Below are 26,392 nucleotides of genomic sequence, written 5' to 3' on the forward strand. Positions count from 1 at the left end.
ATGTCCCTAGTCTGATGCCCACCCTATCTTGTTCCAGAGACCAGTAATTTGGTCAAGAGAGAGTAAAGACACTAGGGTAAGTGACCATTCACTTAGGTTCTAGTAACTGAATGAATTATTTTGCTGCATTGACTTCTTAAGATTTCTCCTGTAACCACTGCACCACTCAATACAAGATGCAGTCAACTTCTGTTCCTTCCGTGTGCTTTAAAAAAGGGTATATTCCCTCCTTCACTTTTTTTTTCTACGTGGAATGGAGAAAGAGCAATTGTCTGTCTCATAAGACAGCATGGATAGGAGGCTACAAAGATGTCATGAAGACTAGAGGTCAATCACCTTAACGTTTTGTAGCTGAGAGATGCATTGTCTCTAGCTGCAGAAGTCGTGTCTGTTTATAGTCAGTCCAGAGTGAAAAGGCATATATGCAAGACATACTAGGGCAGGATGGTGTAAGAACCAGTTCCCCAGGAATAAAAAAAAATCTGAAACTACTGCACTTCTGTTAGACCACAGAGGCTTTGGGCTCACACCTGTTGACAGTAGCAGCTCCATAAGGTTTTCTGCACTGTTAGGAGCAGCAGTTTGGGAGAAAATCCAAACTAGCAAGATGCTAAGTGGAATGATGTTTAAGACAGGCAGAAACCAACCGGTTTGGGGGAAATTTAACGTATGGATCCTATAAGCTCTCTATAAGAGAGCTTTCTCTGTCCAAGACGTTTGCAAGCCACTAATCTAAGAGGATTTTCAAGGCAATTCAACATCTCGCACACCACACTGGAGATTTGATGGTTTATTCATACATTACAAATTGTTTCACAGAAGTGGAAGAAAATATACTGTACATAGTTGGGCAAGACGTGAGGTCCCTTCTGTTATATATGGCATAGATTCAGGCGGCAGTTACAGTATACGGCCATGACAACAATCAACACCGGCTTCTGCTGGAGTTCATACACAGTGGGGCATTGAGGAACAGAGTCTTCCCAGTAATGTTGCCGCCTCATTGTTTCTTGTAGGGTGAGCCACAAAACTGAACATTCACTTTGCATGCAAAAATTGAAATGCAAAAAAGCCTGAGAGTATTCTTAAATTATATACAGGATTTTGTACAGGCAAGGTTTCTCTCATTACTGTAAAAGGATCTGGGCAAGCTTTGTACAAAGCACTGGAACCTGTGCTGAGGAATATTTCCTGTACAAAGTTTGTACATAAGCTTCCCTAACACTGGAAAAAAAGTTTCGGCCGTGCAGAGCTCCAAGTGTGGTTCTGGGATCAGGATGAAAATGAGAGTGAGGTCACAAGAGAGCTGTGAAATAAATTATGCCTGAAACAGACAAAAATGGCCCATATCTGCTCTGAGCTAGGATGCTTTCCCTTAATGTTATGAAAACAAAGTTAAGCAAGCCTTAAAATGTAAGGGATGCTTCATATACACTGGTCTTCTATAGTATTCTGTGACTATTATTTCTTCGTTAAATAAAGTATATGGCAATTCTGTCCATCATAGAGGCACAAATCTAAGCAAGTTTAAGATGTATAGTTCTTAATATATATATTAAATGCCTGGAAGAACACCCAGCTGAGGCTCTCAAACCTTGCTCTAATAAGCATCTGTAAATGGGGCTTTTTTCCATTTTATCCTCTCTCAATGTTAAAAAGAGGCAGACCCAGCAGATGGCATTTATTTAGGTTGAAAACGGATGTAACATTGTAAACATGGCAGACGTAATTTGAAATCACTTGCGCTGCCCTAAGAGCACATTTTCCTCCCTGCAACCTCTTGAAAATTATACCATGAAAAGACCAGCTGTGATGGGCATCTATTGGCCAGTGTTTATTAAATCAACAACATACCATCTCTCTGAAACTTCAGAGCAATTTTGAAACTCTTTAAAAGAAGTTGGATTTGTTTTAATGATAAGAGTGAAGGACATATGTACATACATGTAAGCACATACCATTTAATGCTTCCTTTTCCCCGGCTAGTACAGCAGGTAATTTACAGTCTCAGCTTTCAAGTTGTGATTAGGGAATATGTGATCCTGACCTCAGCTTTTTTAGATATAAAAACTGAATAGTTTCTTCTTTTTCAAAGAACAATATTGTTGAGGCATAGCCAAGAAGGAGATACGTGAAACATTGCAGAAGTTTAGAGAAAACATCCTATAAAAGTTTATGATGTCCCCTTTGTACAAAGGTCCACAAAAAAGAGGCACAGCCACAATCAGGCATGACAATCACTGTCAAATCTCTGCCAATTCATTTGTTAATCTTAGACTTCACTGTTATCTCCCTGGTCTTTTCCACCCATCCACTGTGAACTATAAGCCTTCTGTACTTGTCTGACCAATGTCACATTTGTGTCACAGTACCTAGAACACAGCTGGCATGGAAAAAAGCATGTTAAAAGCGGTAGAAAATGACTTAGACAATGTTACTGAATTTCAATAAATAAATAATATTAAATAGAACTTTATTCCTCTCGGACTACAGTCATCTGACACAGAAACTATGATGGATGAACAGAAGGAACCTCGGGTCTGAAACCCCTTTGGAATGTACATATCTTACATTTGAGTCCTCAGAAATTGTCCCAATCAAGTTAATGGTTCTCAGAGCAACTGAGGATTTGTGTTAACCTTCAGAAAACACAGTGCACTAGACATTTACAAATGGGTCAAGTACAATATACAGATAGAACCTTAGAAGCATTTCCCAATAGCCTTGGGAAGCTCTGCTGGCTGAAGATAAGATTTCGTTCTAGTTTCTTGAGAGATATGCCTACGCAGAGCTGTTTCTTCACGAAAACAAGTAAGTCCCACACACATTTAAATCCTGCATCCAGAAAGATGCCCTCCTTCTCCCCACACCTGATCTGCCTTGCTTTATCCACAACCATCTTGGGGGAAACTATTTTAAATATTAGTAACTTTGCTCAAGCTTTCTCCCATATGATTTACTTTCTTACCCCCTTCCTAGCTTCTACAGCCTGTTATTTTATTTTTAAAGGAAAAAAGAATCTCTGAGTGCTTGGTTTGCTTTTTAGGCACTATATATGAAACTGAATTTAAGCAAAATTTGCATCCATTTACTTTGTATGATTTATTCTGCGCCGATATGGCATCTTTTTTTTAATTAATCCCACATTTTTAGGCAGGATTGGTATGCTAACAATAATAAAGCCTTTATCAGATGCTCCCAACCTGGGTTTTGATCTGTGACTAAGTGGACAAGAAGGAGTTGCTGCAAAACAGATTCTCGCAAAAGGGAAGTGCCCAGATGTGAGACTTCATATTATAACCATGAAATGACAAGACTCAAAAAGCACATGTACAGCTCTAGGTATACTAAAAGCACTGAGTTGCATTCAACCGATTATTAATTTTAAGTTAGCAGTGCCTGTTAATTTAAACAAATTTGCTCTGAGTAGGCCTGTCATTAGCTTGCATATTCTTCACAGGGTTCTTTGAGGATGGCAGTGAAATGGATTTAAAACTGCAACCCCCAAAATAAGCTTGCTGCCCACTTTTTCCTGTCTGTATTTATAAGCAGAAGGCTTTTGAATTTTAAGCCAGGCAGATGAATTAAAAGCGGTCCGCAATAATACATGCCATTTGCCAGCCATTGTTGCGACAGCGTTTCATGTATTATTCTGCAACCCCGTGGCTGGAGAAGTTATTTGTCGTTCTTCCTTCTGCCCCATCAGTGTTTGGATTTGAGGAACATTTCAGTAATTCCTGGCTGCCTTTCAGGGTTTGGAAACAGTGAGTCTAAAGTACATGCAGTTGCACTGGTTCATATTCATCTGCTGTTAGCGTAGTCCTCATTCTCTCTGCATTGTCCAAGCTTAGAGACTACATTTCTTGAAGCAGAAAGCTATTCGTTTATTCCGTAAGCCAGCAGCTACATCGAGCGTGGGAAAACAACACTCCGAGGGGCCAAATGCACCTCTGTCTGGTCCTTGGAACTACCCATGGGGCATACCTCTCACTGCCTTGTTTCACATCCAAGTGCTTTTGCAATTGAACACGGATAATGCCTTTTGCTTGCCTGGGTGGAGAATAAACTAGCCAACTGTACAAAGGTTAAAATTTACACTTGTGCCTTTGCCTCTTACTGCACCCGCTGCTGACATATGTCCCTGGCAAAGTTGCCCAGTAGGAAGCAGAGCTCTCAGGCAGAAAAAAAGAAGATTCTTTGCCCCTAATATACATGAACAGTGATATATAAAATGGTAATCTTATCAATGCTGGCACAGTGGGTCACATTATGGAGAACTTTTCTACAGGCAGACACTAGATGTGTTCTAGGGTTCGCATTGACAGTAGCAAATTGTTTATGGACCATTTCAACACCATCATGTCAAATTTTGGCAAAGGGAAAAAATGAAGGAACTAGGAAGGAAGAGAAAGCGCTATGTTGGGATTGTTCATGATTTTAATTTAATTCATAGGTTGTAAACCTGTGTCCTGGCTACACCAGTTTACCTAAGACTGATATGGCTAGGGCTGCCATATTTCAAAATGTAAAAATCCGGACACAAAAGTTTTTGAGCTATTTTTAAGGAAATTCTCCAAAAACTACACTTCCAACATGGGTTGCCATATGTCTGGATTTCCCCAGACATTTCAGCGTTTTCCACCTGGACACTGTTTCCGATGACCAAATCCTGCTTATGTCCGGGAAATTCCAGGTGTATGGCAATCCTAGATAAGGCTTAAGCTAAACAAAAATCCCCACCTGCAGAAAACTAAGCATCAAAGAGAAAGTGCAAATCTTGCCTTCTCCCTAGGATCTAGCTTTCTATTTGTGGAGATTTTTTGTTTAATAGAAAGAAGCATTCAATGTGAGCGTGTGAGCCGCTCCCTATCTCCTATGGTTAGAAGTGGTATAGTCCAGACAGAGAATCAAAGCTGGAAGAGTTCAAAGCACTATTCAGTTAAACGTCCTGTTCAATCAACCGAATAGTTCCTCATAATCCAGGGAAAAGGTGACAAGTTGGTTGTCACAGGGTTCTATCCTGGGCTCGTTGTTGCTCAACATCTTTATAAATGAAGGAATTGAGAGGATGCTCATCATATTTGCAGATGACCCCAAACTCGGAGGGGTAGCTAATGCCGCAGAAGATAGAATTGGGATCGTTAGGTCATTAAGATGCCCTTAGCAGATTAGAGAACTGGGCCAAAATGAACAAAATGAATTAAATAGGGACAAAGGTAAGGCTGTACACTTAGGCAGGAATATAAGATGGGGGACAAGGATCTAGAGGTCTTAGTGGACCACAAGCTTCATGAGTCAACAGTGTGATGCAGCAGCAAAAAGAAGCTATTCCAGGTTGCATCAACAGAAGTATAGTGTCCAGAGCAAGGGAAGTCATAGTACAGCTCTATTCTGCCTTGAATAGACCACACCTGGAATATTGTGTCCAATTTTGCACACCACAATTTGGGAAGGATATGGATAAGCTGCAATGTGTGCATAGGAGGCTAACCAAGATTATCAAGGGTCTGGAAAACAAGCCTTATGAGGAATGGTTGAAGGAGCTGGGTATATTTAGCCTGGAGAAGAGGAGACTAAGAGGAGATATGATAGCCATCTTCAAATATTAAAGGGCTGTCACATGGAAGATGGAGCAAGCTTGTTTTCTCCTGCTTCAGAGGATAGGACCTGAACCAACGGATTCAAGTTACAAGAAAGGGGATTCCTACTCAACATGATGAAGAATTTTTTAACAGTAAGAACTGTTCAACAGTGGAACTGTCTCCCTCGGGAGATGGTGGGTTCTCCTTCCTTGGAGGTTTTTAAGCAGTAGTTCTGGTACAGCTGCAACAACACCCAGCTATGAAAGCAGCAACACATTCCTGCAAGGTGGGCAAACTAGCTATTCACTGATGCAATTCTAGTTCCCAGCGTTTTGTGGTGTCATGTCATATATTGAATAGTCCGAAAAGCAGGAAGTACAGGCCTTGACAGCAGCCACCATTCACAACCAGTGGCATGCTCTATAGTTATTATACCGCCCCATCATGAAGATGTAGCTCGTTAAGACTGGGCTCATTTTATAGCCCTATCTGATGATCTGTACGAGTAGGAGAGATCTGAAAGTGCTGACTTGAACACAACCCACAGGGAGAAGCCCCACTGACATAGGGAGCAGCATGAGACCACAACACTGGTATGCTGCACCTCTTCATTTCAGATAATTTTTTCCAGGAGCCATTCCTAGGGGGACATTATCCTCTGTTCTAACCAGCAGGCTGAATCCTGGTATGGATCAAGGCAAGAGTCTCTTTATTGTTTCCATCGTTCTACAAAGAAATCTGAGTGCTGCAAAAAGCTGGGGGAAAGGTGAGGTGCAGAGGGCACGGACAAGATCACAGTGACTGCAAAACACTGGTAGAGATGCAACCCCACAAGCTTTAAATAAATTATTCACAAAAGGAATGGTATCTTTTAAAAAACAACAACAACAAAGGAATGAAGCAAAGGCACCTAAAATTGCCCAGCCCTTTTAGGATCCAGTTAAAACTGCTAAAAAATGCTCCCTTAGCAGAGTTGCCATCTGCATTAGAGGAACCAGCATAGTAGTACAGCATTTTAAATCACAGCTGTTGACCCCAGTTTCTCTTGAGGCTTTTCCACGGCCCGACAGAGGACAAAAGTTCTTCTATTCAGATTCATGATTCCGATATATGCATCGGTTAGCTTATTTCATCTGATTTAAGCTACACGTTTGAAAAACCACCATCCCTTTTCCAATTCAGTATTTGGAAGGAGGGGATGACGGCTGTCACCACTGATGCTCACATGATAGTGGATAAAGATTTGGGGTCAGGGGAGAGGAGGAGGAGAAGAGGAAAAGATTTCCTTCCAGCTGTGGCCTTAATATTCAAATATTCCAAAATAAATGTGGTAGAACAACAACAGTGCATAAATCAGTTTAAGGGAAGGACATGTGTCGGAGCAAGGCAGGGAGAAAAGAAGCACATTCTGGATTATTTGAAGCCAAGAAAATAATTTAAAATTTCTGTAGCACTCATTATGATTGGGGTGTTATATTTACACTGCTAAATACCACTCAAGTCACATGATATGAATTATCTGCTGTTTTAAAAAGTGTTTCACTTCCACTAAGTCTACACAGGTCTTAAATCTGGAGGAAAACTAGTTAAAATCAAACACTTCTTACGTTTAAGGCAGTTTTACCACCAACCCATAGTTTTTGGTATTGTGTCCAAAAAGAAACCTAGGCAGCTCACAAAAACCTAAGATTAACCATAACATAAATGTTGGTAAACAACACTATTGGGTTCTCGATACAACTAAATTATGATGCTTTTCTGAAACATTTCAGTCCGCAACTTAATTTTAAAGATGCATTTTAAGTGTTCTACATCCTGGATAAATAACCAGATGCCTAGTTTGGGAGCATTTCTCAAAATTCCCAATAATTTTTGCTCGCATTTTTGCATACCACTACCTGCGCAGTCATTTAGCACGTAAAACAGAAAGGGTTTTTGTTTTTCCCCCAGAAACACTGCACAGACCTTGCACCACTAGGGCTTCTACATTCATTCAAAAGGCAGCTTTCCAGAGTGAGAGGCTCAACCACTTGTATCAGTAAGAAACAAATAAAACAAAAAAAGGGGGGGGGGAGGAAAAGCACAACACCCCCACCTCCCAAAACGTACAAACACAGAGAAAGGAAAACATCACAGGAGTGCTACCTAGCGAAATTTGACAGCAATGAGAACAATGATAAGGACAACTACTATTACAAACAAAATGACAATGACAAGCATCTTCCGATTCTTCTTTTGGTATTGCTCAGCCTGTGGATAAAAGAAAAGAGAATTCAGTGCACTGATCCTGGAAAAAACCAAAAACAACAGAGCAAATTTAATGTAGATTCCTCCATGTAGATACTGCAATTATTTTGAACTTGCTTTCAGCATCAGGGGTAATGTAAGCCATCACTCAAATGTATCATCTGTAACTCATGCTAGCGAGATGTACATACTGAAGAACAAAAACAAACAAACCAACCTGGCAGTTTTACCTAACAGTCATTATCTTGCTGACTTTACAACATGGTCTACTCAGATTTTACGTTGACTTGACATGTTTTATTATACAAGAACTGTGTTATAAGGAAAGAGGGCTTTTTTTGTTTTTGTTTCAATGGGACTTACTTCTGGGTAAGCATGCATGGGATTGCAGCCTAAATATATTCTGATTATATAGTGAAGTTTGCATCCCAGGTCTGATGGACCACATTTTTCATTCCACTATCTGATCCCAGCACAACCTACACGATGGTTACTCCGTGTTTATCCTTGCAACACGCCTAGCTCGGGCTGAGACAATTCAAGCTGACAAAAGTAAATAAATGGAGAGAGGATCCATTTTGCAAAACAGGCTTCCTCAAGAGTTGCAGGTGGTGCAAGCGCTATCGAAAAGTCGTAAGTTAACTTGCAGGACTGACTGATATGTTACATTATGCCATAGCTTAAAACCAACCATGGTTTAATGTTGCTGCGTTCCTCCCTTAATGCCAGGAAACAACCCACAGCCCTGGCTTGTTGTGATGTCTGGACACAGGCTCAAAGTTTTCCACCCATTGCTTCTTTTTTGCTTGAAGAAAATAATAATAATAATAATAATAATAATAATAATAATAATAATAATAATATTATTTATACCCCGCCCTCTCCGGCCACAGCCGGGCTCAGGGCGACTAACACCAGTAAAATTACAGTAAAAGCATAATGGGAAAAAACCAATTTAAAATACAGGTTAAAATGCAATTTAAATTGCAGCCTCATTTTAATAGCTACAAGCCCAGATTCAGACTCATTTCCCTGTAGGCACAATGGCCGCAGGTACACAGAAGGAGAGAAATGAGAACTTTTCAGCAGTAAGCGCCAGTATTCACATTAAGCCATAGTTTGTTACCAATTATGGTTTGATGTGACATGCGACCCAGCTTGCTACGTTGCCAGCATCTGAAAGCTAGGTGTTCAGTTGCGGCCAGGAGCCAGCTGTGAAATCATTGTCCAATATCGCTCACTGATTGCATCCTGTTCGTCTAAACTACCTGCTGAAATCCCATGAAAAACAGACTGCCATAGAAAGAGACAGGTTGCCTTTAGTTTCTACCTGGTCTTTCATGGCCATTCCTAGACAGAATCAGTATTGACGGAGATTGGAAGACACTTTGTGCTTACCTTGTGTAGCTGTTTCAACCCTTCTTCTGTTTTAACACATGATTGTTCAACATTGTAGTCAATCCTATCCAGAACTGTACCCTGAAAAGAGGAACGCACGCTCATTATTAAAAGGATATTGTACAAGAAATCAAAGGGTGGTGGCTGGCAAAATTTTGGTTGGGCCACGATATTTAAGCTTTCTGTTTTCATCACAATAAAGCTTCTGCTGCAGGTATTTAGGAAAGTGTGTCATTACACAGAGTGGCATTGTCTCCTGCTCTACAGAAAAATACACCTGTCGCTCTGTGCACATCTATGGGCAGGGAAGGAGCTTCCATGCAAGGGAGCTTCATATGATGCAAGTAACATAGCAGAACCTTAGAGACACATACCTGTTCCACTATCATGGATCCCAAGTCCCTAAAAATTTCATTGAGATCAGAAATGGACTGTACAATTTGTCGGATTTCTCGCTCCCGCTCTTCCACCAACACTGTGTTTTGTTCCACTAATACTAGCTGGTCATCTGTAAAGCCCTTATTTAAAAGAAAAGAAAAGATATTGAGTGTAAATAGTTGCTAATATCCCACAATTTTACAAATACCAAAAGCAAGAGGGGGGACGTGATATCTAACCTAACTCAATCGTCTTTGACTAATTCTTATTCTCTTTTGACCCCAACCTGCAACATATCACCAAACTTTTTTAAAAAAAAAATCATACATGTCCATTCTCTTTTTCTTAAAATAAATAAATAAAATTGCAGTGGTGATATTGGGGCAACCCCACTTAGGCCCAGGTGTGACTCACTCGTAAGAAACCAGTAGAAACACAATGGTTTAAAAATCCAGAGCAAGCACATTTTTCCCTCTCAGGACCTTTGGCAGAAAGGCTGGCGAAAGATCTCAGTTCCCTGGGGCTGATGGGAAGTGTAGTACAGCAACATCTGGGCGTGCCAAGGTTCTCCACACCTGCTATACTAGGATGGCCTGGTTGTTACAAATGGCAACTCATTAACTTAAATCTCTTTCTCCACCACCAAAGTCAGGGACACATAGAAGGATCCACTGCCAAACAGATAGCGGATTGCCATTCATTTGTTTTTAGAAACAACAATGCTCCGTTTGTTCTACTGGATGAAAATTAAAATACAGTGGACGCTCAGGCTGCAAACGTGATCCATGCATGTCGGGTGATGGTGTGGTTGCTCGAGAGCAAACAGGCAAGACTCCAACCTGTCTTTTCCAGGCTTTATTATCGGTACAAACTATTTTACAGTGCAGAGCATGGCAAGTCCATGTCTGCTCTGTCGCTAGCAGAATCTGGGAGTGGGCGATCCTTATACCTTCCCCAGCATAACAGTCGTGTGATCCTCATCCTTCTCCTCCTCTCTCTGCGCGCAAACCTACTGCGCAATGTGAGCGTTGGCAAAGGGGGACTTGCCTCCCCTCCCCTTTGCTAAGGCTCGGTGTTGAGGCTCTCCCTAGCATCTTCTGATCTCTGCGCCCCTTCCCCACTGGAGGCGGCACTTCCCTCCTCGCCAGAGAAAGAACTGCTCCGCAAGATCTTCGGGGGCTCCCTGTAACACAACTGCCCTTCCACCTCTCGCCTCTGAACTGATGGCAGGTCCCTAACAATGTGGGATGCACGTTCGCAACCTGCAGCATTCGCAACCCACATCTGCACACACACGGGTTGCGATTCAGCGCTTCTGTGCATGCGCAAAGCGCGATTTAGCGCTTCCGCGCATGCGCGACTGCCGAAGTAACCCGTTCTGGTACTTCCGGGTTTCGGCGGTCCGTAACCCGAAAAAACGCAACCTGAAGCGGCTGTAACCTGAGGTGTGACTCTACCGCCTTTCAAATACAATCATTATTTATCTTTAACAGTTCCTGCACTTACCCGATCGTATAGTGTTGTGTCCTCACCATCATCCATAAGGGGAACTGAAGTGTCAAAGAAATGTTTGGATCTTTCTTCTCGATTCTTCATACCTGCAGGAGCAAGAAAAAAAACCTGTGACTATAAACGATGCATTTATTAAAGCGTACTCGGCACTGCTTAACAAATGCAGACTTTGGTAGGTTGAGAAATTACCCGTCCCTGTTCCCCAAAACTGAAACAGAAGTGGTGACTGTGTTTTACAAATAAATGAATATTTCTCATCTGCTTCCTCCCAGAGCCCCGAGAAAATAGCCATAATCTAACCAACCCAATCAGGCTCATTAGTGCTAATTACCTAATGAACATAGCGCCTAGTAGGAACGGAGCAAAATTAATCTAGCCCAGTGTCAAACTGTTAACACCATCTATCGAGGGTGCTCTGCAAGCAAATGGCACAAGCTCCTTACGTTTGAGATAGTCAGACTGCCCGTGCCTAAAGCTGGTAGACAGGTCCTGAAGGGACTGCGCTAAAGAAGACACAACGTTCTTCAGAAGCTGCCGCTCTTGGTCTGTGCAGCTTCGAGACTTGCTATGTAACGTCTGGACTGCTCGCTGACACCTGTGGAACAACTTGTGGGGGGAGACAGAAGAGAAGAGATTTATAGTAGCAGAAGAGCCCTTCTATTTGCACAACTCTAAAAAAAACACCCAATTAAGAAATTAGCGTTCTAACTGAAATATTATTATTCAGCTATCACTTACAGAGTTGTATGAATGTGCAAATATTTTAATGGCTGGACCTAATCTATCCTTACAGTAAATTGTGTGTGCTAAGTCCCTGGTTATTCCCATTGTACAATGGTGGAAATGAAGTGGCTGGGAATGTCTGCCTAAATCAAAGAGAACCAATCTGTTTGGTTCTCTTGAAGTTGCTTGCCTGCATTTATCAGGTGCCTTCTCCACAAAAAGCTACTCAAGACACATCACTTTAAAACAAAACAAGACCACCATATCAAACTCCTGTATAAAAACATTACTCGCCCAGGCCTTCCAAAGCCATTAAACCCATACAAACGGTGAGCAGCAATAGCAGATCACAAAAACTAGAAATAACAAAGTCAATCATCAGAATCAGCTCAATATTAGAAAAGGATTTCCAGAGCGGAAATCTCTTTGCAAACTGACAAGAACCAACCAGAGAACAGGTTGGAAAGAAAGCTTCCTTAAACGTAAATTCCATAAAGGGATGGCCGGACTGAATGAGACCTTGTTCTCTTTCACCTAAGCAACTAATGGTTCAGAGGAGCATAAAGCCTTCTCTGCAGATCTCAGGCAGGAGAAACAACAGGTGAACTCAGATCACTATTTGCCACACGATAAACTTATCATAGTGCAGTAACCACTTAGGTGTTTTGTGCAAGTAAATATTTTAAGTGTTGTTGTACAGCTTTTGCTAATTTCCCTAAGCAAGAAAGATTTGATTGATTAAATTTGTCAGTTGCTTTATCTTGCCCAGGGCAAATCAAAGCCACTCGTAACCCACTTCAAGAGCTCAGTGAAACTATTTCAAGGAAGGTAAACATAACAAACAAATTTAACAAATAAAGCAACCTAACCTCTGAGCTGCAGTAGCAATTTCAGTCACTGCCAGATCGAAAAATGAAAACACTAGCACAAGAACTGAAACAGAGACTCATTTATGCAAAGAGAAACCCCCTCATGGGCACCTGTGTAATTTCTTGGGTAGTTATTTCTATTGCGTGCTCTTCTTCACTGCTATCATCCAGAGTTGGCCTGTTTAAATGCTTGTCATGCAGACTGGCTAATTCTTTCATCTTCTGTTTTATCCTGGAGACCTCATACCGGATCTAAAAGAGCAATAAAAATTAGGGCAAATTTAGTACGGTTCTGAACAGCAGCAGATAAATGATGGGACCATTATTAAGCAAAATCATATTTGCTATCCACAGTAAATTACTCCATTTTTGCCTTGTGCACACAAGCATTCTCTTAGCAACCTTGCAGGCATGAGGCTTCAATTCAATGACCAGAGGAAAGCAAGTCTGGCTTGAGTTTAGACCAGGGGTGGGCAACATAAGGCCCATGGGCCGGATGTGGCCCAATCGTCTTCTAAATCGGGCCTGTGGATGGTCCGGGAATCAGCGTGTTTTTACATGAGTAGAATGAGTGCTTTTATTTAAAATGCATCTTTGGGTTATTTGTGGGGCATAGGAATTCATTCATTTCCCCCAAAAAATATAGTCTGGCCCGCCACATGGTCTGAGGGACAGTGGATCAGCCCACAGCTGAAAAAGGTTGCTGACCCCTGGTTTAGACCATTCCTCCTCCATATAATTGGTGGGTGGGTGTGTTTGTGTGTGAGAGATGTCAAGGGCTATATTTGGCGACAACTAGTCCTACTTACTTCATGGTCAAGTGACTGCATCATTCCAACCTGAACCCAAGATGTATGTGTATGTGTATGTGTGTGTGTGTGTGTGTGTGTGTGTGTAAGATAGCCACAGCCAAGCCAGCCCCCAGCCCCTCTAGGATTAGGAGATCAAGGCTTTCAGATCCAAGAGAATAATTTCCAACAAGCTCAAGTCTGAGATCTAGAAACAGAAATCAGAGCAGGACTATGCAGATGAACTAGTAAAACAGTTTTCAACAATTACCATTAAGTTCCAGGCAAACAGAATGCCGTAAGATATCTTGAGGGGGTGACAACATCTGCTGCCCCTAAGAAATGGAAGCCACAATATAGAGGACAGTCTTCTGCAAAGCAGCTAGGTGCGGGGTTTTTTAGCACACAAAACCTCCCACTCTCCTTTAAAGTTTAAGCTTGTTTGTATGCCTATTAACTTGTGTAGGTTACCCGTTGTTACTTACAAGACCAGGCACCTGATGGTACTTTATCAGAGGCAAAGATTTCCCCAAATCTTTTAGTAGTAAAATTGCCTATATTTTTAAGTTGTTCTCTGACCCTGGAAGCATCTTGGGAAAGCAAAGCAAATGGCTCCACTTGTTCAAAACTTTTCTGTATTTTTTTTGAAAGGAAAAAAAAATCACTTTGCTGGCTTCCTCACTGGCAACACAAAGCACACCTCCCTTGCTAAGCATTTATGATGTGAAATAAACATCACTGCTGCTGATTTGGTGGTTTTACAATCTGGTTGCAATATGTTCCTACTTCAAGGGTGGTATTCAACTAGTAGACCTACTGAAATTAATGGACCGACTTAGTCACGGACATTAATTTTCAATGGGTCTACTCCAAGTAAAATTTAACTGAACACCACCCCATGTCTTTTCGGTAACTGTGGATTTCTAACTTTTGTGTTTTGCCCTGAACAATGGAAGAGCTATATATAAATTAAGTGAACTAGCAGATATTAAGAAACTTTACTGCTGCTTTCCCAGAAAGACAGCTGCACGTTAAGTTGCACCCATGGCATGTCAACTCACTTCTTCCACTCCATCAATCCATTTTGGAGGTAGCCTCTTAGTTACACAGATAGCTGCTTCAGGGTCTAAACTGATCCCCGACACCAGTGCCATGCGGTCATCCGCGAGCTGTAGAAAGTATACAAAGAATGGTTAGTTTATCAGATTACAACCCAGAGTAAAAGACCAAGATCGCTTAACTTTAGGCAAAGGTGTTTCTGGGAACTCGCAGGCTTCTTGAACTCTTAGCAGTGGTTATTCAAGAAGAAAGCAAGTTATGACAGACAAAGTTTCCCTGGCCACCTTGCCCATCATTACTGATCATTCCCCTGCAGTTCAGATTTACAGAGAAAAGCTGGGTGTGTTCTTGGACACGTTCTCCGTTCATGCAAGACCTAAAAGCCCTGGCCAGCATTTTTATGAACGAAGTGTGCACCTCAGATATATTCCTTTCCCCAAGAACTGTTCCTCTGCAGTTAACAGAGGCAAGCAAAGGGTTTCTCAGTAGACAAACTCGTGTGGGAAGGGTTCTCTGATGTTACAGTGAAAACCCACCACTTTACAGTAAGGATTCTGGCTCTGTACGGGTACTTAAAACATTTAAACCTCTTATGAGCCAGCCATCGCATTCATAGCTTTTGCAAATTATCAACTCCCAAACAGTCAATACATTACCCTTCCTGAGTAAAGGACCCTGCATAAAAAGAAGCCAACTTTTTAATATATAAAAAAAGATCTACCCAAATCAAAAGTTGCGGGTGGGCAGGAGAATGGGACAAAGAGGAAACAGCATTCAAATGGTGGAAAGGCTTGTCCCATCAACTAACCAACATCCACTCGTGGCCACCTATTGTCAGTTTAATGCCACAAAGGGCTACTGAAGCAAAACAAAGGAAAAATAAAAAGGATTTGGGTTTTCTTTTTAAGTACCACCTTCCTGGTTATACATAGTTACTCTGTAATAAAGGAATGCAAGCTTAACACATTCAATAAGGTTCTGAAGGCTGCCATGGGGCTGGTATCTCAGTGGTTAGAGCATCTGCTTTGTGTTCCTTGAAGGCCCCAGGTTTGATTTCCAGGTAGATCTGGGAAACCACCTGGTCTGCTATCCTAGACAGCTACTGCCAATCAGTGGAGATAATTCTGAGCTGGATGGACCAGCAGTTTGAGGCAGCTTCCAGGGCTCCCAAGACTGGGAGCTACTAAAAGGAAAGCTTCGTCTTGGTGTTTACTTTTCAAAGATGTTATGTCCTCATTCTAAAGATATGCATCTCTCTAACCGTGGGCAGAGGGTTTGCTTGGATATGCCCAGTGGGCAACACAGTCCTGGCAGCTCTGTTTAAGGACACCCTTCCCCACCCCAAATCAAAGATCTTTTGTAAGTGTTGCCTACATTGTTCTACCTAGCCTGGCGAAAGCCAAGAATTTTAAGTATGCGTTTGATCTAATTTGCGCATTTTGTAACCCACCTCAAGCCTTCGAGATGGTGCAGGCCTGAAGTCCAATTCTCTGTCCCCTCAGTAAATAGTCATAGTGGAGGAAATTGAAGCAGAGGGAGAGAGGAAATCCCTACCTTAAGCTCCTAAAGAAGCAACAGGCCTAAGAACAGAACTTCACTATCCGTGTCTGCGATATAATTCTGAGGCACTGCCTTTCCAGCTAAATCCTGTCTACTTCCTCTCGCTAGGCATGGCTGGCTGTAGGTCGCTCCTGGCAAAGCAACAAATGGAAAGGCATTGTTCCTTCAGGAAGCTATACAAAAGATGGGGAATTCTGCTTTTAAAATTAAAGGAAGTGCCGGATTAAGATATCCTCAAGCAAATATGGTGCTCGACATATCACTTTAAAACTGTAAATTAGAAACATCTCATTTTGGTGGGAGGGGAGTCTTGTTATTCCTAGGAAACATTTTCAAGGAACTCGGCTGCAGAAAGCGATTTCACAAAACGCAGATACCGTGTGCAGTTCACAGCTCACAACACCACCATTAGCTTTAATGCCAAGTGAGACTTGTGTCTTCCAATTTATAGACTTAAAACTTAAGAGACGTTGTACAAAAACTAGACTCTGAGTTTCTTTCATTCCCAAATGAAAACAGCAATTGGACATTATTTTTAAACTCTGTTCGCATGCTGTACTTTTAGAAACCATCAAGGGAATGCTGGGGATCAGGGGTGATTTCTACTCTACATTTCCCTTTCACAAGGGAAGAGATGGCTTCAATCCTAGAAAAATGCTTATCCCTAGCAGCTGTGACTTTGCATGGAAGAATGGACTCAGAGCTCCACTGGGAAGAGGGGTCAAAGGAAGAATGAACGCTCTAAGCCTAAGATGATAATGTACCAGTCTAGTCTCAGGCACACTTGGTACTACCTGTGTTATTTTGTTTTCCCCTCCACATATTTAAATGTGAACACCTGAACAAGCATGTCTGCAGCTCCCAACTCCTGGTGAATCTTTACCTGGATTTCTTTCTTTAATCTCAATAATATTTCCACTTACCTTTGGGGAGGTGGGGAGGGAGAGAAAGCATTGCAAAGAGGCCAGTAACAATGAGTTACTGGGCTCCCATCTCAAAGTGGAAGCACTGCAGCTAGTTGTATAATCTCTGGGAGGTGAAGGGAGCAGTTGACAGTTTTCTGACTGGGTTGTGCTGAATCTCAGGCCATGGGGCAGATCCGCAAAATGAAGCAGCATGCTTACGGAAAACATCCTGGGCCAGTGCAGGCATCACCCTTCTGCACATGCTATTTCTTCCCCTGCAGCAAAACCAACACCTAGAAAACCCGTTTCCCACATCCTTGGGCCTTAAAGGATCTTTGATATAATGTATTTCGGTGCTACAGAACATTGTCCTTTCTTGAAAATAATAGCAACAGAGAAGGCAAAGAAAACAACAAACCTTGGAACTCAGCCCATTATCTCACTCTTGGTATTCTGGCTGAGGCAGCCTCTCCCTCCCAAAACCCTGCTAGATCCAGCTTTCAAAATGCTTATTTTCCTTGTAAATGGTTTTTGCTGCTTCATTTACAGTGTTTTAATTTGTGCTTATTGTTCCTCAACAGTATAATGTAAACTGCTTTGTGAGGCTTGCCTGAAAAGCAGTATAGGTGACAGCTGCATATTCCTGCATTGCAAGGGGCTGGACTAGATGATTCTCAGGGTCCCTTCCAACTCTACAATTCTATGATTCTATGTAGGATTTTTAACTAAACAAATGACAAAGCACACACGCGGGGTCTTTACAAATACAGTGTTGTACAGTGGCCAGAGCAGGACTGGGGTGCATGCGGTCCTCCAGGTGTTATTTTGGACCACAACTCCCATCAGCCATGGCCATTTACCATGGTGGATGGAGCTGCTGGCTGCTAGCAGCCCAACAACATCTGGAGGGTCACAGGCTATCCTTTGGCTAAAGTGTTGAGACAGAGATGGAAATTTAATTCCAAACCCATCCACAAAGCAAACCGGGTGACCGTGAGTGAGTGAGTGACTTTCTTTCAGCCTAAGGTACCTCACTGAGCTGTTGCAAGGAGAAAATGCAAGCCACCCTGACCACTGACAGGACAGAGATGTGGAACAAACAGAATAGATTTGACTATCTGTGCCATCCTAAGCAAGTCCTACTAAGTCCAATGAGGCAACCCAGTCAAACGGGAGGCATATAAATAATAAGTGATATTATTATAATAACTTAATAGAAAATGTGCTTAGGGTTGCACCCTAAGATGTACTGAGTGAACCTCAGTCAGCTTTTTCCCCCCATTGGCCTTAGAAGTTTCTTGATATGATGGTCAAGATATTTTCTATCTGCGGTGGCAATCAATGTTTGAAATCTATCACAACTTCAGATCTGACCCAAAAGCAGCCCAGTTCATCGAATTAGTCAAGTGTTATGATGAATTTGTGTCTGGGTTTTTTTTTTGGGGGGTGGTGTTGTGACTCAATGGTTTTCTCCTTTCCTCTCCATATTCAATCTAAATATGAACGTAGGCTTGACCACCTCAGCATTCATTGGGGGGGGGGGGGAATCATTTCAGTTATATGGTAGTAAAGCATGCAAGCTAGATGCAGAAGCTCAAAGATACACCCCACTACCAAAGCAGCCTTTCATGCTGCCCTACAGTAACCCAGGTCTGATAGCCCCCCCAGCTAGACTGGTATAAGGCAATTTCCTTTGACATTTTCCATGAAAAAAGAGCAGCATTAGACAAAGTAGACTATACCTCATCCAGCTCCTGTGGTGGATTGTAGGTCCCATCAGCCCCATCCATATAGGGACAGCAAAAGTGTAAGAGAGGGAAACAAAAGAACAGGACAGAGCACAGGGTACAGTCAGTTGAAGAAACAAAGGAATTTTATTGATCAACATTGCCAGTTTATCAATGCAACAAAACAGTCTTCTAAAAGCAGTTTCAGCTTTTAAGTGGACTAGCATTTAGCTTTGTGGATAGGTCCATATTTCCCCTTTTCAAATCATTTCAAATCAATTTTCTTGATCTGCAAAAAAATACACATTTTTAAAACCTTACATAACTAGCTTTTTAAAAATAATAAAAATAAAAATTAAACGTAGGTTAGAACACAGGTCCAGTGCAAACTGCGACTGGTAACGACAGTCATGTAGTCTACTCTAAACTAATTCACAGAATCTGAGAGTTTGGGGGGTATCTACACATTCCAATTTAATTAACTGCAAACTGTGGTTACCGGGCATGGCAGTGGTAACATTTAGCAGCCATGAGATGGTAGCTGAAGGGAACTCACTGAGCATTATGCACAGAGAAACATTTCAATGAACAGGCTTGTGCCTATGCAGCCTCCTTGCATGTAAAAATCCCCGGAGATCAGACTGGATTTCTGAACAGAGGAGGCTCAAGAAATTATGTGTGGGTAATCCATTCAAGAAAGACAGGCATTATTCACAGAACATTGCTTGGCTATAAACTGTTCTTTCAAAACTGGCTGCAACCTGGAAAATTCCGTTTACATTTGACTCAGGCCGTCCTGCATCTCTAGCTTAGTGCTATGCTCAGTCTTCCTCACCTGCTATGCCCAGGGAGGCCTCAACCTTGCCTCGCAGCAGTTAAGGAAGGGGGTGCGTGATAGGACAAAGCTGAAGGTGTGGTGATAACACCCCACCCCGCGGCATAAGGAGAATGAAAGAGGAGAAGAATTCTCTGGCTTGGAACCTGGAAAGCCCATTAGAAACATATGTTTGGCACATGTTTAAAGGCAAGTGCCCTGGCCAGGAGCAAGTGAAATAGCAGGCGTTGGGCAAAGGAACCTCTTTAGCCATGGACTTTGGGTACATCTCAGCTTTCTAACAGTATTTTACTTTTTTAAAATACGTTATTAATGGCTATCTGTTAACAAATGCACCCTGCATTTGGCTAGTGAATTAGAAGTTGGCTAGTGCATTTCGGCCGTGAATTTTATCCCAATGAACTATAGCAGCCTTCCCCAACCTTGTATTTTGCTCTACAACTACCATCAGCCCCAGTCAGCACTTGGGGGGCACCAGGGTTGTGAGAGGCTGAACTACAGTCAGGGCTTATTATCTTTGCATATATATATTTTTGTCAGCATGTCTAGCTTTAGAAATAAAGTGTTACAGTCAGGTTAAAAGGCTGGTCATATCACCAAGTTTGGCTATTCGGAAGGATTTAAATATACAGTCATACCTCGGCTTCTGAGTGCCTTGGGAGTCGAACGTTCTGGCTCCCGAACGATCGAAAACTGGAAGTGAGTGTTCCAGTTTTCGAACGTTCTTTTGGAAGCCAAATGTCCGACGGGGCTTCTGTGGCTTCTAATTGGTTGCAGAAGCCGCGCTTTGGAAGTCGAACGGACTTCCAGAACGGAATCTGTTTGACTTCCAAGGTACGACTGTAAACTCACAACAGGAACAGACAACAGCATTTACAAAAGGAAAAGAATGCAGGGTGAGCATTTCTGTTAGGAATATAACCAACAAGAGACAGGCAGGCTTCTTCTGTATTGCAAGCCCCTTGCTCAGAGCCCTGCTCAGTGCTTTGTATCAAGCGAGTCCTGTGTGACACTCTGAAATTCTGAAAAAAGGGGGACGTCAAGTACCTATCAACTGATGTCACTGTGACATTAGGTGATTGACGGATGGGTAGCACTGCCCACCTGCCAAATTTGGCATGTGATGGATTGGGGAGATAAGGATCCGACCCGCTGGCCAACTCTCATTTCCTGCCCCTCCTGTGCATCCACAGGTGGTAAGTTCCTCTTACTTAGTTCAAATTGAGCAAAGGAACAACAGCTGGCTTTGACATTATTTGAACCAGGGCCTAAAACAACATTTATTTTCTACCCACATTAGCACACGGTTTGCAAATATGATGCTCTTTTACACTTAACTAACCATTTTTATTCTATTACCCTTTTGGAAAGAACCTGCATTTGACCAGGCACTTACTTATTATTATTATTATTATTACTTACTATTATTAGCTTGAGACTTTACAAAGCAGAATTAAAACTGCAGATGCCCATGAAATTATAATTATAATCTGGACAAACAATTGGGAAGAAATGGCAGGGCAGTGCCAAAGTAAAGCACATTGGAACTACCCTACCAGATGTGACCTTTGCCATTGGAAAAAAAATAATAATTTAAAATGGTATAAATTTGATTTCACAAGTTGCTGGTTACAAAGCAAACTATTTACACAGTTGAGTCAATGGAATGGGAAGAGTTGAAATTTAAGCCTGAAGAACTGCCTATTCATACAGAAAGTGCATTAATGCAAAATATGTATTTACTGCAGGCCTTTTTAAAGATAGATGGATTTTCTGGATCAAATAGGAAATGAATACAGAACACAACTGATCTGGTTTGTGTTGGTTACCAGCCAGAAAAAATCTGCTTATTTTACAGTAAGGAATATGGAAATGTCAATTGAGCCCTTGGTTTAACACAGAGTTAAAGAACTGTTCATACAGGGATATTTTATTCATATTAATAGTGACTGTCTTTTTAAAAGAAGAAAACCTTTCATACTGTGTTTTTAATAGTGATTATTCCACATGCAATTTCAAACAGCAATGGCAAATGTTCCAGGATCTGGACTCAAGTTTTTAAGTATCTATAACTTGATCTTTTAATGTGCATGCTGTGTTGAACTCCCTGAGAACAAAACGGCCTTTGAAACTTCTATTACAGCATCCCACAATGGCACATGCTGAAAAGTGCATGTATTTCCCCAATAACCAGCAATTTGCCTCTTTCTTTAGAGCAGCCTTCTCAAGCTTGTGCCCCCAGATGTTGTTGGACTACAAATCCCATCATCCCTAGCCAGCAGAGCCAGCAGTCAGAGATGACAGGGATTGCAGAACAACACCTGGGGGCCCAAGGCTGGGAAGTGATACTTTACAAGATACCCGGAAAACGTGTGTCGAGAAGTAGAAACCCATCTGTAGATCATCAAGCTTGACAACAGGCACACATATAAGGAAACTGTGATTGGCCAGCTCCTTCCACTGTGTGTGCAAAATGCACACAAGTGTGATTGTCAGACATGATGATCTATGGATGCCATGCTACACAGATGTGCTTTCACATAGGAAATGTATAACATGGGAAGTAGATCTTGATCCACTCCAATATCAAAACTTTTAGGGTTTGGGTGGATAAAGCAGGAGCTGCAATCTGTTCAACAACATCCATCTAGCATGGTCAGCCTCAGGGAACTGGACTCTCTTCTCCAGTGTGAATGAAACAGACCCTTGCCATACAATATGGCTCTTAGCTTGTGGCTCGTTCATTCGTTCATTCATTCTTCCTCCTTTTTAGAAGGGCCCTGGACTCCACAGACATTTTACAGTTTTCAGATGTGATTTCAGTAATGCCTGCGAGAGACACAGCTGCCCACGGTAGACAGTCAAACGAGAGGCGTATAGCAATCTACCTACTGCAGCCACCCTGGTTAAACGTGGAAAAGTGGGAACAAAGAGGATGAAGGTCTCCTAAAATGGAGTCTCAATAGGAGACAGGATGCTTAACCTTCCTGTACCTCCGCTCAATCCAAATTCCCCACAGAAAGGTTTGGTATTGCTCATCCCAGTCCCAGATTATCTGAACACTTACTTCCTTATGATACTGTATGCTTGTTAAGACCTTCCAAGAAGTCTCTGTGCCTCACCATTATATGAGATTAATTTGGTGAGTACCGTATTTTCCGCTCTATAAGACGCACCAGACCACAAGACGCACCTAGGTTTTGGAGGAGGAAAACAAGAAAAAAAATATTCTGAATCTCAGAAGCCAGAACAGCATGAGGGATCGCTGCGCAGTGAAAGCAGCAATCCCTCTTGCTGTTCTGGCTTCTGGGATAGCTGCACAGCCTGCATTCGCTCCATAAGATGCACACACATTTCCCCTTACTTTTTAGGAGGGAAAAAGTGAGTCTTACAGAGCAAAAAATACGGTACATGGACATGGGCTTCTTCCCAGTAGCCAACAGGTTTTGGAAAGGCTCCCTTACGCCTCTCTTTTTAACAAATGATTATTCTCATGCCTTTTCGTCAGAGTTCCATTCTTCCATCTGTTATATATTTACCAGCTCCTTAACTACCGAGAAATTAATTTTGATTGACTTTTATTGTGTTTGTATTATGTGTTTTTCTTATCTTATCAGCTACCAGCCTTTGGCTTAAAAAGCAGCATGCAAATCAACATTAACATGATCTGATAGGAGCAGGAGTCCAATTCTGACCACTTGGGCGAAGCGCATTGCAAAAATGGGGGAGGGGGTGGTGTCTCTCCTTCAGGTAGAAAGGAAGAGACGTTATAGGAGGGGCTTAAAACTCTTAAGAGGGGCTGCCAAAAGAATTTAGTAATAACCAAGGTAATCCATTTTTTTTACACTGGCCGTAATAAATTACATAGGAATCAGGTAGTTTCCCCCCCATTCTAACATACAGCCTTCAAAATAGAGCATTCCCATGTGGTACAACATAGCAGTTATGTACACAAAAGTACTTGAGCACCAGGGAAATGGTAATTAGGATCTTTTATTATCTATCCAAACCCACAATAGACACTTTCTTTTAAATTACAAGAGTCTCTAAATGTCTGAAGCCGCCTATATAATTTTGTGCAAATCAGCTGGTAAGATGTCAATTTGCCTGTACTTCAAAGTATTGTTTAAAGGTATAAATTACAGTACTGGTGTTTTCTTTTAAACACATTTCTAGCATGAGGATACATTTTATCTCCAGCCTAACAAAAACAGAGCTGGAGGACAACAAAAAACTATGACTGCAATCCTATACCCACTTTCCTGGGAGCAAGCCCCACTGAACTCACTGGGACTTAGTTTTGAGTGGGCATGCATAGGAAGGACTGCACTGTAACTAGGCAACAGTCAAACAACATAGAACCTGCATGCAGTTTTCAACTAATTTTCAACGTGTAGAGAAACACTTGCACACCAGTTGAACACTCAGCAGTTGCATAGCACAAAACAAAACAATACAAGATATTGTTCCTTGCACTGGTGCCTCAGAGATCAGTGTAAATTAAGCTTATTTTTCACTCACTAAAGGAGAATACAATTGGGGAAAAGAGGAGAGGGCAACAATTTGATGTTTTATGGACGGAATCGTAGTGGTGTAATAATGAAGCATAATACTGTAGCAGTAAGCTGAAAAGTAAGCAAAATCAATCGACAGAGAGGTGACATATTAAAACACACACACACACACACAGAGAGGGAAAGAAAAGACAGACAGACAGACAGACAGACAGACAGACATTATAGTGGCATGTGTACTTATGAGGAGCAAAATCCCTAACCTATCCTAATTTCAGCAAATTGGTGCCTAAAGATTTGATTCAGAATAAAATAAATGATTTTATTCTGGCATCTAGGAATATCTTCCTATCACATTTTACCAAATTAATTGTAACATAAAGATGGAGAAGGGAAAGTTGACAAAAAGAAGAAGAAAGAAATGGATATTGGGATATATTATAGCATTTGGGTTTTTTAATAGGTTGTCTGTTTAACTTCAGAGTGCTTTAGAAAAACAGCAAGGATACTCTTTCCCTTTTAACAGAACAGGACATTGAACCAGAGTAACTTGCTCAAGAACACTCAGCAGAGCAAAAGAAAGCGTAGGCATGCATTGGGAGATTCAAGGCTACACCCACTTTTAATTGCCACATATATCTATCTATCTCAGTTCAAGTGACAAGAAACATTTCAGGAAGTACTTTGCAGAAGGCGGGACTGCAGAAAGGGGCTAGCTTAATTGTTAAATTCTCTTAAAGATTTCCATGGAACAAAAATAGCTGAGACACAGAACGGGAATCCCAGCAGAGTATCCAAGTGCACAACTTTATTTCCCCCCATAAGTGAATGATTGTCATACTCCTTATTATGAGAAAAATAATGTACAGTACTCAAGGGGAACACTGCAGAATTGGATGCCCAGAACTTGGATGGCTGGGTCAAATGTCGGGGAATTCTATGTGTGCCCAGGACAAAATAAAAATTATTCAACTGGACATCTTCCAAGAACATTAGCAAGACAAAAGAAATTGGAGGCTGCCATGTCAAATAATCCCATATGAAGCTTTCAAAACTCTTAAAGAAGACTTAAGTAAAATCAGACACGTTCGAAGTCTGCAATTTGACAGGAAAACAGGGAAAGAAAAACATTCACTTCTGCGTCTAAATGCACAATAAAAATTGATTAGCTGTGACTGGCTGCAGTTCCTTGCTGAACATACACTGGGAGCAAACCTAGTTTTTCTGCTTGTAAGGTGTTAACCGACCTACCATTAGAAAACTCCCTTTGCTACAACAGTTGTTTTTAATGCAAGCACATCAGTTTCGGAACAGGGTAGTTCCTTAAAAGCCAGGGTGCCCCTCAATGAATGCAAATCCTAACAGTGGACATTGAACTGGGAGGGGGGGAGCAGCAAACACCTATGGGGCAAAAACATTTTTTATATACATATAGAGGATACAGGCAAGTAGAGAGGTTGAGGAAAGGGGAAAAGAAGACACAAGGATGGCATGCTTGCCGCCTGACAGCCCTACAACGCAGCTGGCACTTAAGAAACAGCGAAATGTGGGATACAGTAGGACGAAGGGAGACTCACCGCAGCAGCCATGCTACGTGAAGTCAGAGGGCTGGAGGAGCCGTAACTACTCACTTGCTCGGCCAGCAGCTGCCGGCTTTGGATCGCGTTGTTCCGCAACAACAAGAAGGCGTCTGTTAAACGCCGGGTGGCCATGGCTTTCTAAACCCCCCTAGGGGGAAAACACCACGCGCACACCCGGGGGGGGGACCTATTCACTGGGCCCTATAGGCTCCTCAGGGGCCCCGATCCCAACTCCGACCCTCTCCTAGCTTCCCCTCAGGACGGAGCCCATTCAAAATCCTGCGGGGGGCGGAGAGCTGGAAACGCTCCCGGGACTCAAAGCCCCTCACTCGGTTTCCTCGGGGCACCTGAAAATTTCCGAGGAGCCCCCTTTGCTTCCCCTCATGGGGACCCTGACCCCCCACCCCCACCCTAGTCTTGCTGAGGGTCACCTTTCCTGAGGCCTCCCCCCCCCCCCGGGAATCCCCCCCCGCCCAAAGGGCGCCTCAGGCCGAGCCGAGCCCCAACACCTCCCGGGGCGGACACAGGACCAGCCCCCGGAAGGCTCTTCCTCTCCCCACCCCCCGCCAGGAACGGGGAAGGATCCTAGCCCCGGCCCCCTCCAGCCCCCCACATCGTTTCCCTAGCCGGACCCGGATGGAACCCCGCTGTAACCCCGCCGCCAGCCGCGGCTCACTTCCGCATCGTGCAACGGGGACACGCTTCCCCCGCGCCT

General features: G+C 42.4%; 1 protein-coding gene across 4 annotated transcripts; it reads right to left on the bottom strand.

The window, feature by feature from the left end:
- Positions 1 to 775: 775 nt before the first annotated feature.
- STX16 (syntaxin 16) lies at positions 776 to 26,380 on the bottom strand. Of its 4 annotated transcripts, none has more exons than XM_083447077.1 (9): positions 25,675 to 26,321; positions 18,764 to 18,775; positions 14,559 to 14,666; positions 12,821 to 12,961; positions 11,561 to 11,723; positions 11,112 to 11,203; positions 9,602 to 9,745; positions 9,228 to 9,308; positions 776 to 7,832 (listed from the first exon to the last, which is right to left on the bottom strand). In XM_083447077.1, exons 1-9 carry the CDS (start codon positions 25,807 to 25,809, stop codon positions 7,728 to 7,730), a joined length of 981 nt encoding a protein of 326 aa, XP_083303203.1. In that variant the 5' UTR covers positions 25,810 to 26,321; the 3' UTR covers positions 776 to 7,727. The 4 variants fall into 4 exon arrangements, with proteins under 4 accessions (XP_083303203.1, XP_083303205.1, XP_083303206.1 ...); XM_083447079.1 differs by having other exon boundaries at positions 25,729 to 26,034; XM_083447080.1 differs by lacking the exon at positions 18,764 to 18,775 and having other exon boundaries at positions 25,729 to 26,380.
- Positions 26,381 to 26,392: the final 12 nt, after the last annotated feature.

Source organism: Podarcis tiliguerta (genome assembly GCF_965153285.1).
Source record: "Podarcis tiliguerta genome assembly, chromosome: 6".
NCBI lineage: Eukaryota > Metazoa > Chordata > Lepidosauria > Squamata > Lacertidae > Podarcis > Podarcis tiliguerta.